We start from the raw sequence: 19,977 nt of genomic DNA, 5'->3' as shown, positions 1-19,977 counted from the left end.
GAGGTACTGAGTGACCTTCTGGGCCTTAACAACTCTGAGAATCAGACAGCATACATGCAATACTTAGAGCTACTATACTTCTTGTAGTACATCTGAGCAGTTATTTATATTTCATTAGCATCTAGTGGCTCCAACCATCATGGGCCCCTTTGCAGTAGGCATTGTGCAAACCAGATAAGAGACAGCCCCTGCCCAAAGCAGCTCAGCATCTAAATAGATGAATGGAATTGAGAAAATGTACAGGGCTTGCTCCTGCTCCCACTGAAGTCAGTGGGAGTGGAAAAAGGGCCAGAATATCTTGGGTGTTGACAAATCCAGCCACCCACTTGTGAATCAGACACTGATAGGCAGTTCCTCTCATTGCAGGTGTGTATGCAGTACTTGAAGGACACCAACATGCTGTTTGTCGGGGGGCTGGTTGTGGCAGTAGCCGTGGAACACTGGAATTTGCACAAACGCATTGCACTGAGGGTCCTGCTGATCGTCGGAGTGAAGCCCCCACTGTAAGAGGCCATGTTACACCTGCCTTCCTATCTGTCTGTTATCCGGAGCAACCAAGCTTAGCAGAAGCGTCTTCAGATGCCAGGAGATGAGGGGGAGAGTGTGAGAACTGAGTCGCACAGAATGAAGGCGACAAAAGCCTCAGTTGTTTCACTTGCTCTAGGACGGGCTTCCAGAGGTTGTGTATGACCGCAGGAATGATGCAATGTTTGAAAGCCCAGGATGGCTGCAAAGGAAGACGCTCATCATTCAGCTTCCATTGAAGTCAATGGGAGACTTTCTGTTGAATTAATGGGAGCATGGTTCTGTTCTGCTCTAAACTGTACAGGTTCTTTTATTACACTCATCACTATAGTATCTGCTCGGGCCCTTCGTGCCTTGGTCAGTGTGGATTTCAAGTGCCCTGTGAAGCTCCTAATGCTAGGTGTTCGTGCTTCCCATTTGGGGACACGGTGCCCTGGGATTGGACGTTCAGTTCCTGTTTGAATCTGACTCTTTGGGGAGTCAGAGTAAAACCACCATAAGCAATAGACTAGAGGTCTCCTCTAGGCCCAACCTGGGCCTGAACCAGACCCAAGCCCACCCAAACCCACCTTGAGGGGGCTAAGTCATTTTCCGACCTGACCTGACCCTTCCCATGAACCTGAGGCAGTGCCCCCATGGGCCAGCAGGGTGGTAGCTGCATGTACTGGCAGCTGCACGCCCTGCTCCTGTGTGCTGCAGAGTAAGAGGTGCTGGACTCCCCCACTCCTGTGGCAGCTGAGAGGAGCAGGTCGCACAGCCACCACCATGCCAGCCTCACAGGCAGGAGGAGAAGAGCTGACCCAAGCTTGAGCAGATCCAGGAGTTTTCCCACCTGCCCTAGACCCGACACTGGTGGTCAGGTCCCAGCAGGTTCAGGTTGTGAAGGGCTCTAGAACAGAGCTTGTAAATGTGAGGCTGAATGCCCTGATATTCTGTTAAGGCTCAGATTCTGCCCACCCCCCATGGCTCTTAAGTCCCACAGAATTGTTGTGCGTGAGAGGCAGGCAATGGAGATATCACCCAGGGGGACTGAGCCCAGCCTTAAGCTGGGGAGCTGCCTTCCAGGGAAGCAGCTCCTTCGTCTGCACAGAGCGAGGAGAGATAAATTCATAATCCCCAGAAGGGGCAAGGACATGCCCAGTGGGACCAGGACAGCATAGGGGGAGTGCAGGGGTAAGAGCTACTACTACAGCCATGGGCAGTAATAGTGGCTATAAAGCGGCTGTGGCAATGCTGCTCAGTCCAGGGGGTTGCGGGGATGGTTTTATTCCCCATGACACCAGCAGAGATTGTCTGTGCAAATCCCCTGTGCTCAGACACCAGGATTTGGCCCCCGTATTTAATCAGCATATTCATGATGCTGAGATCCCTGTCACCATTTTCATGAATGCCAAAAACCTGCACCCTGCTCCAGCCAATTATTAGCAGAGTGGAAGACTTAAGTGGTGCCCGTTCTATGTCTTATTAACCCTGGTGCTGATGTTAGTGAGGGAGCAGCCGACACCACAGCTGTTCCGTGTTAGCCAGGATCCACCTCCCAAGTCGAGCTCAAAATATCAGAGAGTGCAATTTTCTGGATTTCCAACAGTAATCAGAAGAGAGAGAGGCAACCTTGCTTGGGGTTCGCTATTGTGAAATGGCTGCTTTTACGCTGGCTAAACAATAGGTGCTTCCCATTAGGGCTTACATGACAATGGAGTTTCTCACAGGGAGCTGCGTGGGGCTAACTACTCTGCTGGAGTGAGTCCAATGAAAGCAATGCAGCTGCACCAGCCAAAAATTGGGAAATGGTTTCCTTTCCTGGAACAGGTAGTACATGCCAGAGTGGGGCCTGCTATACAGGGTTGCCTGAAAGTAGATTGCGCTGGCTGAAAAGCCTGGAAAAGCTTTCATGGTTATTTTTTTTTTCCTTCCCTCTGTTGCTCCATGTGCAGCCTGATGCTGGGCTTTATGGGAGTCACCGCCTTCTTGTCCATGTGGATAAGCAACACAGCCACTACCGCCATGATGGTCCCTATCGTCCAGGCTGTTTTGGATCAGATGAACAGCACAGAGCAGGACCTGACGATTACGGACCAGCCTACTGGGCAAGTAAATTCAGCGATCGAGCTGGAGGAGAAGAATGTTATGAGCCTGACGTCGGTGCAGGGTAAGGGGCCTCCAAGCGGGCTTAATCAGAGTCTGTTTCAATTGCTGTATAAAAGCCTGATTCAGAGCCTGCTGACTCAATGAAAAGTCTCAGACCGATGTCACTGGACTTTGGCCCAGGCCGTAAGAAAGCCAGGAGTGGTATCCAGAAAGAAACCCATTAAATACATTAAGGCCCAAATTTTCAAAAATGGCCCCCCAGTTCTGGGTGCCTCCCAGCTTTGGGTGCTCAGCTCTCGACACCTGGGGCTTAATTTTCAACTGTGCCAAACACCCCCTCGACCTCAGTGGGTGCTCAGTGCCTCTGACAATTACAACCAATAGGTAACATTTTCAAAAGCACCTAAATGACTTAAGAGCCAAAGTCCACTTTTCAAAAGTGATTTTGGCACTGAGAAACCTAAGTGTCATTGAGAATCCATGGGATTTAGGCTATCAAGTCATTGAGGCACAGCTGAAAACTTTATCCACTCTCTTTTTTTTGTTTTGTCCTTGATCAGTGTCTGTTTCTTTATGAAGCAAATTGTGGGGGAAATGATTAAATAATGAAAAACTGGTCGAGCATTGATCGAACAGCAGCTGCAGCTTCTCAATGAAGCTGAGCTGGTACTTGCATCCCCATGAAATGTATTCTCACCCCTCATGGGGATTCTTTGCCTCTCCATATTTGACAGTCTCTTTCTTTGTATTTTAGGAATTGCTGAGACCCTGATCCTGCAATAGGCAGAATTTTTTTCTGCATAGGCAGAACCCTGCACCCTTACTGAGTCCTAATGTCTTTGCAGGCACAGAGGATCACCCATGCAGAGCTCATTATAGGATGAAGACCTAAAATGCTTTTCAGGGGAGGAAGGACAGTCTACTTTAGGGGGTATGGCACTAGATTGGGACTCAAGAAACCTGAATTTAATTAATCAGAAAGTGAATCGGCCCCAGATTCTGTCCGACTTTGGGTAAATCACTTAATCTCCCCCATGCCTCAGCTTCTCATCTGCAAAATGGGATTAGTACTTCCCTGCCTCCCAGGGGAGTTGGGAGGATAAAATCCATGAATGATTGTGAGGTGCTCAGATACTGTGGTGATGCAGGACATATAAATGCCTATACAGATTTCACTTGGTGCTTTGTAGTAATGCTACCCATTTCAAACTTCAGAGCTGTTGTAATGGCACTAGGTTTTATTTTTGTATTCAGTGATACACTATTAATACGGGTGCTTAATAATAATTAAAAAAAAAAAAGTGGGGTCAATTGCTCTGTTTCCATGGTGATTTTACGCAGTCCAACAACATAATGTGTGTTTCCAGATTAGATCCTCATCCACAAGAAGCAACAGGATGGACACTATATATTACTAGAGCAAATACAGGCCTCGTGTAAGCAGACACAACTCCATCGATCTTAGCGGTTATACCAAGACTGAATTGGATCCTATGTTTTCTCTGGATATATTGGAAGCCTCCAATGTTAGTTGTGGGTTTCTGCCCTGGTATGTGAATAGCACCATCACTGTAATATCTGAGCGGCTCCCAGATATTAATGAATTCACCTCACAACTCCTCTCTATGGTAGGTTTCAGAGTAGCAGCTGTGTTAGTCTATATTCGCAAAAAGAAAAGGAGGACTTGTGGCACCTTAGAGACTAACAAATTTATTAGAGCATAAGCTTTCGTGAGCTACAGCTCACTTCATCGGATGCATTGGGTTTTTTCCACCAAATGCATCCGATGAATTGAGCTGTAGCTCACGAAAGCTTATGCTCCAATAAATTTGTTAGTCTCTAAGGTGCCACAAGTACTCCTTTTCTTTTTTCTACCCTCATTATACAAAGCAGGAAACTGAGGCACAGAGGGTATGTCTACACTGTATTGTAAACCCAGGTCTGTGTGACCCAGGCTTGTGGACTCAGTTTCCAAGCCCATGCTTGAGGGTCCACACTGCATTGTAAACCTAGGTTTACAATTGCTGGACCCAGGTCACACAGCCATACTAACACATCCATTCTCCACTATACAGACCTTCTGACTTGGGTCTGTGGCTTGACCTGTGTCCACACTGTAGAATGGGCAGGTCTTGGACCAGAGTCACAGTGGAACTTGGCCTTTGACCTACCTCCACTAGCAGGGTCCTAGGACCTGGGTCCTGAGCACTTGCCAACCCGAGTCAGATTGATTTGTGTGTAGACGGAAGGGGCGTTTGGGCTCAAACCTGAGTTGGGGCCCAGGCTTATCATGCAGTGTAAACATACCCAGAGAGGCAAAACAACTTTCCTAAGGTCTCACAGAAAGTCTGTGGCAGAGCCAGGAATCAAACCCTAATCTCTAGCGTCCCAATTCAGTGCCATAGCCACAGGACCATCCTTCCTTCTCTTTGCCATGAGCATTATTATAAGATAATATGAGGATATAATCAACATAGCTTGGCATTAATTAAAATAAGAGGCATAGACAAATTGCAGCACCACGAACACTGCCCCTGTTCTTGGTTTTTGGTCGCCACTGTTTTACGAAAGGCAAGTTCATATTTGTTATTTCCAGTCATAGGTAATGGCCACGTTCCTGATGAACCCAAAGCCCTTGGTGATAGGGAAGTGAGGAAACGCATCAGTAAGGGGATGACACTATGTGTGTGCTATGCTGCTAGTATTGGAGGAACTGCAACACTCACTGGAACGGGGCCAAACCTGGTTTTGAAAGGCCAGATGAATCAGTAAGTTGTTCTTACCATTTCTCCTTCAGCCTCTTAAATGGTCTCACTCCGCTCTTTGACCAGCACAACTGAAAGTCTTAGTTGGTGGCTGCTGATGTTGGTTCTAAGAGTTTCCTGTGTGTATGTCATAATGAATAATGTACGTGATGTGCTTTGCCTCATCATCTTCTGCTCCAGAACAAGTGAGTAGTTTGATATCTAAATCAAAGTTTCCCAGTCTGTCATTGTAGCCCACGGGGGTTTGACCTGGGTACAGAAACCATTGTTTTCTCTCTTCAGACTGTTCCCCGAAAATGGTGATGTCTTGAATTTTGCTTCCTGGTTTGGATTTGCATTTCCAAATATGCTTCTGATGTTGATGTTATCTTGGTTTTGGCTCCAGTTTTCATTCATGGGGTTCAAGTAAGTATAAAAATATAATGTTATGGGCCAGATCCTCAGCAGGTGTAAATCAGCTGTGAATCTGGCCCTCTTGGTTTGTCTCTTTTATCATCAGGTACATATTCCTGAGATTACATGATGCCTAGGTCTACAATCTGGAAACAAAGTACTGTATAGACAAGGAATGACATACGTCACATAACATTGTATCTTAGTAGAAACTTCATATATGTACAACTGTCTGTGGTGAGATTGAACTGTGCTTGTTACAACCACATTTGTAATTAGTGTTTATTTTCTAGTAGAACCTAGAGTCCACAACTGAGATTGAGACCCCATTGTGCCAGGCACGGTACACAAATTTAGTGAGAGACAGTCTCTCCCCCCAAAGAGTTTATAATCTAACTAGGGGAGGGAAAACAGAGGCATAGAGCGGTGAAGTGATTTGCCCAGGGTCACACAGTAGATCTGTGGCAGAGCCAAGAAAAAATTTAGCTCTCCTGACTCTCAGTGCAGTGCCTGGCCCCCAGACCGCACATCTCAGCAAGAGATGGTAACCAGTGGCAGCTATGTGCAAAGGATAAATTGTTCACTTTATAGCACGCTGCAGCTGCAGCCATTTTTGGCGATAGCTAACGTGGTTCTGCACCCCACGTGGCGAGTGTCAAAGTGGATTCACTAGTAATTTTCTCTTGCAAGCAAATATTTACAGCTTTTTTTTTTTTTTTTTTTTTTTTTTAAGTTTTAGGAAAATGTGGGGCTGCGGGATGGAAAGAACTGACAAAGAGAGAGCTGCTTTCAATGTGCTCAAGGCAGAGCACCGGAAACTAGGTTCCATCTCCTTTGCTGAATTCAATGTCCTCATGCTCTTCATTCTACTGATTCTCCTGTGGTTTAGTAGAGACCCAGGCTTCATTCCTGGCTGGGCCACCTTCCTCTTCAATAAAGATGAAGAGTAAGTTTGAATCCTGTGGTGTTTTGGCTGACTTAGTTATACTTTATTTGGCTCTACTCCCGTTTGATCCTTAGGGACGTTTACTTCAGATCCTGTCTCAAGTCAAACATGAAAGTTGTTTGATGGGTCTGATTTCTAGTTCTCATTTGTTGCATAGCACCAAACCACCAGATAATTGACAATCTCTGCTCTAAAGAGGCACACCTAGCAAGCGGGCCACAGCCTAAGACTGGCACAACCAATGTGAGGGGAATTCATGCTGTTTGTGTCTCAATCCAATTCTATTAGCCCTTCAATTTTATGAGTTAAAATCAGATTGAACATCATTTTAATATGCAGTAAATGTCAAGTGCGAAGGAAATCTATCCGGCACCCACAAGGAAATTGACTCAGTGATTTGAAAGGCTTCTCCATCTTCCTCCTATGCTCCTAACCTTGCACCCTAGTTTTAAAGAGAAACATAATTAAGACCTTTTCTTGCCACACCCCACCTGTGCTGCAGTGTTTAAATTCATTTGGCTTCCTGTCGAGAAGTGTCTTTACTCATCTCACATGCACCAGTCTCACTTGCGACCTGATGTTTATGATGATGATTTGTCACCTGCTTGTTGTTTGTTTAAAAATGCACCAATTACACTAAAGAAAATGTATGCATAAGTGAGATTTTTCTTTGAAATATGAAAGAAATATGTTAAATATTATCTATGCCCTGGGTGTTGTTTTGAGGACTTGGTATTTGCTACAGTATAACATTTTTCAAAAGTACATAAGTGACTTTGGAGCCTAAATCCATTTTCAAAAGTGATTTAGGACCTCCCATCTTAGAAGCCTAAGGGTAGGTCTACACTGTAATCGGAGGTTGATTGCACCATGGGTAGATATACGTGAGCCAACTTTAATCTAACTAGCTTGGGTACCAACAGCAGTGAAGCCAAAATAGCTTGGACTTGGGCATAGCCTAGCTACCTGAATAAGTACCCATGTACAACATGTTTCAGTCACGCTTGTGATTGCGGTGTGGATGCACACTAAATTCCATTGACTTTTAGTGAGACTCGCTTGTCTACACTTACCATGGATCGATACTGCAGCGATCGATCCACCAGGCGTCGATTTAATGGGTCTAGTGAAGACTTGCTAAACTGACCGCAGATTGCTCTCCCATCGACTCTGGTAGTCCACCGGAACAAGAAGCATTAGGTAAGTCGACGGGAGAAACTTGCAATACTCAAGATACTCAATAAGTCGACCTAAGCTATGTCAACTCCAGATACGTTATTCATGTAGCTGGAGTTGTGTAACTTGGGTTGACTTAAACCCGCAGCGTAGACCTTCCCTTAGACTTGTTAGTGCCCAAGTCACTCTGGAAAATGGGACTTCAGCTCCTTAGCCACTTAGTTTGTAAAGGAAATATTTTCAAAGGGCCTAAATCCAACAGGGTTCTGGTCCTGGCATTCATTCAACCTTTGACCTTTGGCAAGTTAATTGGCATTATAGCCTCAGTTTCCCCTGGATACAAGGAGGATGATAATACTTCCCTACTTAACAGAAGTGTGGTAGAGAAAACACTTTGAGATCTTTCAATGGAAGGCATGATGGAATTGCAAAGTGATATTAAGTAAGATGATACAAATGTGGAGTTTTGGTAGGCTAGATATCAGAATCTGCAATATCAGGGTACAAAACGTTGCTAAATTCTTAAAGACCGATTAGACAGATGGTACAGACAAAAGTAAAAAGGAATTGCGGGTTACCATGTACTAGGACGATGGTATGTGTGTGCGCTGGATGGATGCCATGTACTGAGACAATAGTACACATGCTGGAGGCATGCCATGTCTTGAGGCAATGGTGTACCATATCCTGCTAACCCGCCCTCTGCTTTTTCTTTTAGGTATGTTACTGATGCCAGTGTAGCTCTCTTTGTTGCACTACTACTGTTCATAGTTCCTGCCACTAAACCCAAATTCAACTGCTGTAGTCAAAACAGCTTTAGCCCTGAACAGAACAGAGAAGGTAACGGAAGGAGAAATTGAAAATATTGATGCTTGACTTGGAGCTTCCCCCTGGCCAGCCCAGCTTTGTGATTCTGTGGTGAGATCACAACTCACCATGCTGAGATTGTGAAGCCATTTCTCAGCTCCCGCTGACGGTGCTGGAAGAAGCGCTCCTTTGAGACTTGGGGCTTGTCCGCAGGAACCATTAGCGTACGGCAGACTGGGGTGTAAATCTACCTTAGGCCAGCCTGCCATATGCAGTCTGTGCAGACCCTGCTGCTGCATGCTAAATGTTCCTTAGTATACACTGTCCTACTCCTGTTTCAAAGCAGGGTAGATCAGAGTGCACTGCGGAACTTTCAGTGTGTGTCCGCATGGAGCCTGGGGACAGTGAGTGTGCAAAAGACTAGTGCAAGGCAGATTCACACTCCAGCTTGCTGCGAACTAAGTGTTTGTATAGATAAGCCCTTAGTGTGCGCAGTTCCTGGGAGCTAATCCCACTTAGTTACTGCTGGCACTTGACCGTAACCCTTGTATATCACTGTTCACCTGAAATGGGCAGTTATCTCAATAGCATGCCTGTCCTGGGCTATCACATACACTGTGTGTCATTGGGTTCTAGCGCTTCCTTTGCACTGGGGTGGTAGTAAGTGCACATCTGAGTGTATAGCCTTGGACAAAGTAGGTGTCTTCATCTTCTCACAGCATTCTTTGCTCTGCTTTTATCTTTTTAGTGATGAAAGAGCCCTTTTTCCCAGCCCCGTTGCTAGACTGGAAGGTGGTTCAGAGGAAGATGCCCTGGAACATCGTGCTGCTGCTAGGAGGAGGATTTGCCTTGGCCAATGGAAGTGATGTATGTCCTCACCTCTAAGTGCCATTGAGTCTAAGGGTGACCTTTCTGCTCTGCTTTTTGGTCCCTTGTTAGTAGTAACAGGTCCAAACCAAAGCGGCATCTGAACCAGTGCTCAATTTGTGCCAGGGCTGAGCCCCGCCACCTCTGGGCTTGGCACTTCATAGCCCCGCCACCACTGGGCTTGCTGCGTCAGTTATGAATTAAAAAAAAATTGCTTGAGAGATGGCATCTCTTTCATTACAAATTAAGCCCTGATCTGGACAGTAACTTGAACAATTTAGCAGCTCAGCCCGTTCTCTATATATTAACTTAATTGCTCTCTGGTTAGGATGGGTGTGCCTCAGGGATTTGCTTCTCCAAAACACCTGAGCCTCCAGAATCTGCAATATTGATAAGAAATCTTTCTTGAGGTTTCCTTAGCGCAAATAGCAGGAGAGCGGCCTTCCTTGTTGACTGTTGTCACCCCCAGTTCTACTCCTGGCCAGACAACAGAAGTGCAGCAATGCATCTAAGAGTTTCAGAGCTGTTTTGGATTTGTTTAGAAGGCATGTAAATCTTCGTACTTCAGGGCATAAACCAAACACTTACTGAAGGGATTAAGGAAGCAACTCTCTCTAGGGGCAGGTTACTCCATAATCATCCACTAGGGCAGTGGTTCTCAAACTTTAGCCACCTGAGGACCCCCGTTTTGATTTACATTTTTCTGGGGACCCCAAAGCCCCCTGTTCAGCCCCAAGGCCTCACTCCTGCCCCACCTCTTCCCACCTCCCCTCACTCACTCCATCCCCCCTCCCTCCATTGCTCGCTCTTCCCCACCCTCACTCACTTTCACCAGGCTGGGGTACGGGATTGGGTGCAGGAAGGGGTGTGGGCTCTGGGAGGGAGTTTGGGTGCAGGAGGGAGTGAGGGGTGTGGGCTCTGACTGGGAGGGAATTTGGGTGTGGGAAGGGGTGCAGGCTCTGGGAGGGAGTTTGGGTGCGGGAGGGGTGCAGGCTGTGCTTTGTGGGAGGAGGTGCGGAGGGTGGGCTTTGGGAGGGAGTTTGGGTGTGGGAGTGGGTGTGGGCTCTGGGCTGGAGCTGGGGTGCGGAAGGGGGTGAGGAGTGCAGGCTCCAGCCAGGCAGTGCTTATCGCAGACCCCAGTTTGAGAAACACTGCACGAGGGGGTTTCTTGAACCTTTTTTTGAAGTGTGTGGTAGTGACTGCCATCAGAGATAGGACATAGAACTCGCTGGACCATTGCTCTGATCCAATGTTCCAGACTTCAGAAAAGGTTCAATTCAGCTCTAGAAATAGGCAAGGATTTGCAAGAATCCTCCTCCATTAAAACTGTTTCACGCATCCCTGTTGAGATGGGTCTGAATCAGAACCCCAGATCCTCAAACTGCCAAGCTTTGAGGAGTTCACATCCAGATCCCAAACTTTGTGGCTGGGCTGTCCTTAAATGATGGGCCAGACCAAAGCCCTAGATTGGAATGTTGCCCAGATGTTGGAACAGGAGGATCCAAAGTATGGTGGTTTTGGACTGCATAGCAGAAAACTTTTGTAAACCACTAGAGTTAATCTCTGATAGATTTCATGAAGGAAAACACAGTCAATCATTTCAGTACCTTCAGAAGCCTTAGCAATTCTTTCAGTGATTCCTCTGAGCAATTCATTAAATGTTTGCAGTTGTGTGGCTTCCTTGGTCTCTGGTATAACTCAGTATTGAGCTTCTACGTGGCAAAAATGTGAGTACTTTCTGACCAGAATATGAGAGAATAAATCTCACTTAATTTCCAACTGGCAGGGAATCTCCTTTATTATTATTTATTATTTTATTTAAGAAAGATCACATTACTTGTTCTATAATGACCTGGTTTGTTTGCTCTTGAATGATCTAACCACTAATGTTGATGGTGTGTTTTCATATGTGTATTTGGATTTGGCAATACATTCCATGCAGTAGGAGCTACTATGGATGGCCTAGAGTTCTGTGTCTTCCTGAAATGCTCCTCTTGATTTTTGTCAGGCTTCTGGTCTGTCGAAATGGCTGGGTGATCAGATGACCCCATTGCACGCTGTCCCACCATGGGCCATTGCAGTGATACTTTCACTAGTTATTGCTGTCTTCACCGAATGCACCAGTAATGTAGCTACAGCCACCCTTTTTCTACCTGTCTTTGCATCCTTGGTAAGATTTTTTTCTTATTGGGTTTTCTCACTGCTGATCTGGAAAACTGATTTAAAAATCAAGGACAAATTGATAAAGTCTTTAAAAATGGAGCAATACCACATTTAGTGCCATAAGCCAAGGGACTTTGTATGCAAATAGATGCTTTCTGGAGTAACCCTAACAAACAACCCATCAGATAGCAAAGCTGGCTCTAGTGCTGGAAAAAAAAGGCCAGATTTGCAGCCCTGGAGTCCTTTATTTATCCACAGGATAGGTATCAAACAGGCAGCGGCACTGCAAACTTCCTTGGCACTGCCCTGCCACTGTGCATCAACCTTGATGGTCCAACTCTTGGAATGAGAAAGTAATTCAGCCTCCTTGGCCCCTCTCCTGAGATTGCCTATCAAGAGGCCAGTTAATGCCAACTGCGATGGTGATTTGTGTGATGCGGGCACTTGAGCCACCAACTCATTTAAAATAGCTTACCCAACACCAGTCAGCTGGTGAGGATTTTTGGTCACTTGAGCTGTATTCAAACAGCAGCTTGGAAGTTAAAAGTTCTATCTTGCATCCCCCCTATGCGCTCGGGAGTCCCCACCAAAAACATTTCACTTCTTTAGTCTTTCATTCAGGGGCGCATCACTGAAGTCAATAGACCCTAAACACAAGCTTAAAATTAAGCACATGTGAAGTACATAACTGTATGCATATGCTTAAGTGCCATTGAAGCCAATAGGGATAGACTTAAGCATGTGCATAAATGCTTTCCTGCCTTAGAGAGGGGCACGTTTAGTACTGAGGGCTTGTTTTTTCCATTGCCTTGCACCTTGTGTGCTCATTTACCCCAGTGCAAAGTGAGTATAAAATGTATGTAAAGCCCCACCTTTCTGAGTTTAACATTTTACCCCGACTTTGCACAGATGTAAATGATGACCCAAAGTGTAGGGCAATGGGGCCTTGAACCTCGACTGTATATAGCTGGTGAAACACTTTAGGATCTCTTGGGATTACAAATGCCGTATACATGTAAAATGTTGTTTTTCTCTGCTGTGACAGTCTTCCTGCAGGGCTCTAGATTTTTTTTCGCCTAGATTTTTGTTCTCCTTAGTTAAAATCCAACACTCTTCATTCATTTCCTTGGCTGTTTCAGCCATCTCTGTCTCTTTTGCTAGAGCACTGAAGACAAGAGCATCCTTCTAGGGTTCATGTGCCATTTCTGCAGAGCAGAACAGAACATTTTTAAACTCTGTAAGACACACAAGGAGAGAAATAAAAATGGCCACAGCCTTTTTTGAGCAGAGTTGGCACCACAGCAAATAGATAGCTTTGTCTTTATTTGTAAAGAGTTTTAGGCTTTTCTTTTAAGTAAAATTATCCTGACCCAGGCTGCTTAGCTGGCAGTGACTTAAATTGACACACAAGTTCTGGGGACTGGAGAATCCCACAAAACAGGCATAATGTTTAAAAATTTTTTGCTCTGTGAGCCTAGTAATTACAATCAAGTCCCTGTGTCGCTCTGACAAACCCTCTCAGAGCATTGGTAGAGATCAAACAAAAGAATTCCATATACATTTGACCAGAACCCCAAATTATACCATGCAGAGGGGGGGAAAAGCATCAAGTATCTGCATCTGCAGTCAAAAGTGCATTGTGAAATAAAATAAAGCAGCCATGTATCAAGTCGCGTTTAGGAGAAAAAATTCCATGTGTGGGAATGTAGAAGTTAATGGAAGCTATCCAGTGTTGGCAGCTCTGTAAATACAAAACTGGAGAGAATACCTAGAAGAGCCAAGAGGACAGAGCAGAGCTATAACTAGGAATTTTAGTGTCCAGGGCGAGCAAACATATCTGTGCCCCCGTGGAGTTTTTTCTGGCATTTCTCCACTCCCACGGCTTTGCACCTTGGGCAGCTGCTCTGCTCACCTGCACTGGTTACGGGCCTGGGACAGGCATTGTATACATTTGATTTAGAAGAGATGGACAATAGTAAAATAAGAATGTAAAGCCAGCATGAGGAATATGATTCATCAAATGCATAAACAACAGATATTAAATGGTGACTATGGAGATATTTAGTTGAATGCAATTTCAAGTGAAACCTGCCTTTTCAGAATTCAGTGAATTCAGTGAGATTCAGTGTATAGTGAAGTAGTAATGAAATTTGGCATTCTTTGGACCAGATCCTCTTCTGGCATAAATTAAAGCAGCTTCACTGAAGTCTGTGAAGTTACACAGATTATACCAGCTGAAGGTCTGGACCTCTGACCTTCTTTCCAAACCTCACAGGGTGGTCATTGAGGATAAATACATGTTAAGGGCTGTTATAAAGCAGGCTGTCACCAATTGTTCTCCATGTTCACTGAAGGTAGGACAAGAAGTAATGGGCTTAATCTGCAGCAAGGGAGATTTAGATTAGATAGTAGGAAAAACTTTCTAACTGTAAGGGTAGTTAAGATCTGGAATAAGGTTGCAAGGGAGGCTGTAGAATCTCCATCATAGGAGGGTTTAAAGAACATGGACAAGCACCTATCGGGGATGGTCTAGGTTTACTTCATCCTGCCTCAGTGCAGGGGGCTGAGACCTTGAAGTTCCCTTCCAGCCCTACATTCCTAAGATTCTATGGCTGTGAGGCTCTCAGATACTATGCTAATGAGGGCCCTATAAGTACCTCAGATATATAGATAGAGCATCTTCAAAGGGCTTTGAAAATGTTATGGAGCCAAATTCTGCTCTCAGATATGCCTGTGCAGTGATTGGATGGGGAATTGGGTGCCCCACTAAGGGCAAAATTTATTATTATTGTAGTGCCTAGGAGCCCAAGTCGTGAACTTGGGCCCCATTCTGGTAGGTGCTGTTAAAACATAGAACAAGAAAATTTAGCCGTAATCCTTTACCCTAAACCTCATAAATACCCTGTGAGGTAAATAAGTGTTTGTTTCACATTTTACAATAGTATCCCCATTTTACAGATAGGGAACTGAGACAGAGTTCTGGAGGGCCTGATTTTTCAAAGGTGCTGAGCACCTAGAGCTCCCATGACTCCAGCTGCAGTGGTGGGTGCTCAGCAGGTCTGAAAATCAGGCCTTCAGGGTGGGATTTTCAGAAGAGATCAGTGCTGGCCTAGAACCACTCCCCTTGAAGTCGGTGCTGAAATGCCCATTGCCTTCAATGGGAACTGAGCTAGGCCAATGCTGAGCATGTCTTTAAATCCCACTCCAAATGACTTGCCCAAAGACACAAAGTCTGTGCCAGATCCAGGATTAGACCTGAAGACTTCCTATCTTCTAGTCTTGCATTCAAACCATTAACCCATGTCCCTCTCTCTGGAAATAGGTTGAAAGCCTTGAACCACATTGATAACGTGCAGTGTGCAATACACAGGTCTGGTTAGAATGACTTTTCTGTTTAGTGAAGCAGTCCTTTGCTATGAGAGGAGTCCAGTGCATCATGAATATACTGTTCAGAAGTGACTTTTACGGGGGGATGAACAGACCTGTTGTGTCTGTGGGATCTCATAGGCTTTCTGCCTGCTTCTATTTCTGAACAGCACTAACACTACGTCTGGTCTGTTTTCCCCCAGTCGCAATCAATCGAGGTCAATCCCTTGTACATCATGATCCCTTGCACTCTCAGTGCCTCTTTTGCCTTCATGCTACCTGTGGCGACACCTCCAAATGCGATAGTGTTTTCCTATGGTCACCTCCAGGTTTTGGACATGGTAAGATGATGACGACGATTCCCTGGTAATTTGCCTAAGCTTTCCATTACCCTCTTCCATAAATATCATGGATGTCGCTTCGTTTTGTCCTGCATTTCCAAAAGTTCCCTTGGCTGTTGAGAGATGCATGTAAACAACCTCAGCCTCTAATGCTACTACCCCATTTTGTGGTCGTGTTGTAATGGGAACCCGTATGTAAAAAGCAGTGGCGCTTCACTCCAAGTAATTGCCATGCAGGATAAAATTGCTGATTCTGCAGTCTGTCATTTTGTCTTTTATACGTACAGAGTAAAACTGTGCTCACTGCAACCTCGTTGCCTTAAATAGGTTTGCATCAGCATCACAAGGGGCCTGATCCTGTGCCCATTGTGGCCAATAGCAAAACATCCTCCTCCAATGTGAGTAAGATTGATCCTGCAATTGATGGGATGCAGGCGAACTGCTGCACCATGCACAGACATACTGAAGTCAATGGGGCTCTCTGTGGTCCACCCTTGTGCTGGATTTGAGTCTAATCTGCACCGATGCAGCTGCGCCACTGTAAGCTTGCTAGTGTAGCCACTCTACCATTGGCTTCATTCCTTCAGCCCCTGCAAGTGACGGTCACCATGTCAGTAGGAGAAGCTTGCCCGCTAACATAGCACTGTCCACACTAGCACTTAAATCGAAATAAATTACGTCACTTAGCAGGGGTGGCCAATTCACACCCCTGAGCAACATAACATGTCAACTTAAGCTGTAGTGTATCCATGGCCTCATTGTGGCAGAATCTGGCCTTTAGCCAATAAATGCATCTTGTTTGACAACAAGGAGGGTGAGGCAATATCTTTTATTGGACCAGCTCCTGTTGGTGAGAGAGACAAGTTTCCGAGTTAATCCAATAAAAGATATTACCTCACCCACCTTGTCTCTCTAATATCCTGGGACCTATGTGGCATACAACAATGGATGCTATCTTGTTTTACAGTTTTTCAAGATTCCAAACTAATTACAGAGCTAAGAGTTTGCATCCATTTACGGAAGTACACAAAACAGCCAGCACAATGGTTCTCTTTCTGCTTTAATAGGATGAAGGGTCTAAGAACACCTTCAAGTTTCTTCATTGTGTTTATGCTCATGAGTTTATGCTCAGGTCTTTTGAGACTCATTTGTGCTGGTGTTTTTTTTGTTTTTTGTTTTTCCCCCCCAGGCTAAATCTGGAATAGTGATGAACATTATTGGAATCCTCTGCATCACTTTGGCCATCAATACCTGGGGACGTCCCATGTTCAGCTTGGACATGTTCCCATCCTGGGCCAATGCCACAACTGGAAAGTGAGCAGTAAATAATTTATCAGAAAACCCAAAGGAACCCTAGTACTGTTTCCTCCTTGCCCCACGTCCCATCTAGAGCCTTATCAGCACCTCGGATGCTGGGTTAGGATGAATGCAACATTCTGAGGTCTAAATTTCAGGTCAAATGCAAATCAACTCATTCCAGCCGTGACTGAGCCATAAGTGCTGCTTCCGCACAGAAGTCTGAGGAGCTGTGTCCATGTTATGCCTGTCATCTCTGTGTGCAAGATGGGGATGTAGCTCAAGATTTTATTTAACTTTATTAAATGGAAGAGAGGCTGCGCTGCAAAAAAATGAATCAAACCTCCATGTAACTAGTGTGCATTTGGAAATCATTAGCATCGGACGCTGCATACAATCTGAGGCCTGCTGCAGTTCCTTAACGTCCTCCAGTGTCCGCCAGTCCGTAACCGCACCAAGCGTCCCGGCTGTCACTGGCAGGCTAATGCAGGAATGGTTCATTTAGACTGGGCTTAGCAGTGCAGTGAGAACTATTCCTTCCGAGTACAGAGCCAGCAATATTCCCTGAGGCCTTGTCATCACTCCCAAATGCTTGCAGTGAAGAGTCGGGTTGACTAATACCAGGCAGGCTGGCTGACCATGACTTGGCAACAGGCAAGGCTGAGTCACGGTCAGCTTCACAGTTGGTGCAAGTTGCACTCAGAAGTGTGTGTGTTTCAACAGGGCAAGTACTTTCTTAGACAATGTGGAAGTGATCAAGATGTGGTCAAACCTCCTGGATTAACCCTGTAAGTGCCTACCAGCAGAGCGCTAGTTAACTCTTTAATTCTGGGGTGAAGACAAGACCGGAAAGACCAGCTTTTAAGTAGGAACACGCTTCTGACTTGTATCAAAGCATAGCAATAACCAGAGAGTGAATTTAAAGCTATTTGTGGACTGAGTCCTGAAATCCTTACGCATGGATCCCTATAGGTCTAGGCCCAGGGGCTCCAATAGCAGTTTTGTCTGACTAGGGTGCTGTGTGTAAAGTGTTTTGTAGCACCTGGTTTATAACCGGAATAGCACTATGATTTCTCTCAATTTTTCTGAAGCAGCTGGTGGCAGACAGCTACAGATGTGTCTGGCCATACTTCTGTGCCAGTATCATGGGGAAGGTTTTAATTTTAGTATTTGGAGACTAAATTACTGGAAGCCATGGCCGCATGGTCTAGTGGAATGGCCGTAGGGCTGGCGGCCAGGCACCTCCTGAGTCCTGCTCCCAAACTCACTATGTGGCCTTGACCACATCACTTCACTGCTCTGTTCCTCAGTTTCCCCAGCTGCACAATGAGGATAATGATACTTAGCTACCTCACAGGGGTGTTGTGAGGCTTAAGAGTCCAACTCCTGCAGCTGTGGGAGATCAGCCTGAATAAGGGCTTCAGGATTTGGCCCCTAAAGAGTTAATGTATGTAAGATATTAAATGTTGTTCTTATTATACTTTCTTTATAGAACTGGAAAAAATAATTAATTATCGCTTTGTCTTTAAAAACAAGGAAAATATTTATCTACAGAAACCTCTGGTGTGGGAGCAAGAGGCATGTCCTGAAGGGAAAATACTTTAATAATAATTTAAATTCATTGTCTAGGGTCTGATCTTTTAAGGTGCTGAGCACCCTTGGCCCCACTGACTGCAGTCAGAGTTGCACATGGCCTCTCCAAAGGACACGCTCAGCATCTCAGGTAGGGTTGCCAACCCTCCAAGATTGTCCCGGAGTTTCCAGGAATTAAAGATTCATCTTTAATTCCTGGAATGTCATGGGATTAAACCTACAGAAATATGTCCAACCAGAATTGGCAACCCTAGGCTTAAAGAGTCTGTGGTGTGGCCATGGGCCCAATGCAACCAGGGTGGCCCTTTCCCTATAACTGCAGGGTGAGGACAAAGCAGATTATCTGTGGGGTTGTGTGGCTGGCGAACGTCACCTAACAAGCAATATCTGTCAATCTGTTAAGGAAGATTCCAGCCCAAGCAAGAAATATGATTGTGGGCGTCTGATCAACACTTGTCTAAACAGATACGTAAACTCAATGAAATTAATGGGTGTTTGGCACTTGCCTTGCTCAGGTGCTTTTGTAAATCTCAGTTTGCACCTGTCTGCGTCTTTTGGTGCCTAAATCCCTTTGTAAATCTGGCCCAATGTGCCTGCCCTGAAATGCTGATTGCCCTTAACTCACAGTGACTTCACAGGAGCTGGTCCAAGGACCTTTCTGCTGGAGAGTATTAACTCACAACTCTCATTTTTGACTGGTGGGATGAGAGCTGGGTGAGACTTTCCAGTCAATTTGGTGACACCAAAACTTGAAGCAGATTCATTTCAATATTTTCAAAATGAAGCATTTCAAGTTTTCAGTTTGAAACAATTTTTCCTTTCCAAACTTTCCTTTTATTTAAAAAAATCAAATAAAATTGAAAAGAGTTTGCAAATGGACAAAATCAAAACAAAACCTTTCCTGTGACCCAGAATATTTTTCATGACTATTCAAAATTTGCCAGTGAACTGAAAATAATCATTTTATTCATCCTGCTGTAGTTGGGATGTAAAATCTGGTAGCACTAGAATGCTAGGGCTAGTTCTTAGTTTTCCTGTCTAAATTAACTGAATTAAAAACTTTGCTCTGAAATGTAGGTTTCTGGGAAGGGCCTTAACTTAGTCATTCCCAACTCTGTGTGCAGGAGTGAGCTGCAGGGAATTTTCATAAGAAGAGGAAATGAAGTTGTTACTTGAGTTCTCATGTCAGTCAGGGCATCTTTTCCCTGTATTGCTGCAAAAGTTGAAATTAAACTTTATTTTCCTATATGGGCATATCAGACTTTTTTTATCGGGGGGGGGAGCGAGGGGCAGGAGGAACATATAGATGTGAAAAGAAAACCTGGTTTTAAAGGTTTGAACCCTTTTTATTGTAATCATTGAGTCCTCTTCATACACATCATGGTCCTTTAAATATCAACTCGTCCTTTCTAAGGCAACTTAAATGGAAAAGTCACAGGATTTGAACTTGCCAAATAACAAGTGAGTGAACTCCATCTTCTTTCCAGAATGGCTGGTTTTTCCTGTTACCCAACACAGGGCTTGATGACATTGCATTACACTGTATGTTGTGTCAGGGCACTGACACTATGGAGGTAAATGTGGGAGGTAAAATCAGTGGAGGTAAATGTGGGAGAGAATCAGCCCCAGGGCTGATGATCTGGTTTGTGGG

At 45.0% G+C, this 19,977-nt stretch overlaps 1 protein-coding gene across 2 annotated transcripts in view; it reads left to right on the top strand.

Annotated features, from left to right (window-relative positions):
- Positions 1–19,572, top strand: part of SLC13A5 (solute carrier family 13 member 5) — a 50,649-nt gene extending 31,077 nt beyond the window's left edge. For both annotated transcript variants that reach the window (XM_043499413.1, XM_043499414.1), the window contains 10 exons: positions 367–503; positions 2,460–2,674; positions 5,210–5,381; positions 5,661–5,783; positions 6,505–6,717; positions 8,612–8,733; positions 9,449–9,567; positions 11,576–11,737; positions 15,300–15,437; positions 16,627–19,572. In XM_043499413.1, coding sequence (XP_043355348.1) covers positions 367–503; positions 2,460–2,674; positions 5,210–5,381; positions 5,661–5,783; positions 6,505–6,717; positions 8,612–8,733; positions 9,449–9,567; positions 11,576–11,737; positions 15,300–15,437; positions 16,627–16,755 — 1,530 coding nt within the window. In that variant the 3' untranslated portion in view covers positions 16,756–19,572. The remainder of the gene's footprint in view (positions 1–366; positions 504–2,459; positions 2,675–5,209; positions 5,382–5,660; positions 5,784–6,504; positions 6,718–8,611; positions 8,734–9,448; positions 9,568–11,575; positions 11,738–15,299; positions 15,438–16,626) is intronic.
- The last annotated feature ends 405 nt before the right edge of the window (positions 19,573–19,977 follow it).

The sequence above is a fragment of the Dermochelys coriacea genome, chromosome 17, assembly GCF_009764565.3.
Source record: "Dermochelys coriacea isolate rDerCor1 chromosome 17, rDerCor1.pri.v4, whole genome shotgun sequence".
Lineage (NCBI taxonomy): Eukaryota > Metazoa > Chordata > Testudines > Dermochelyidae > Dermochelys > Dermochelys coriacea.
This window is presented reverse-complemented; position numbering and strand designations above follow the sequence as displayed.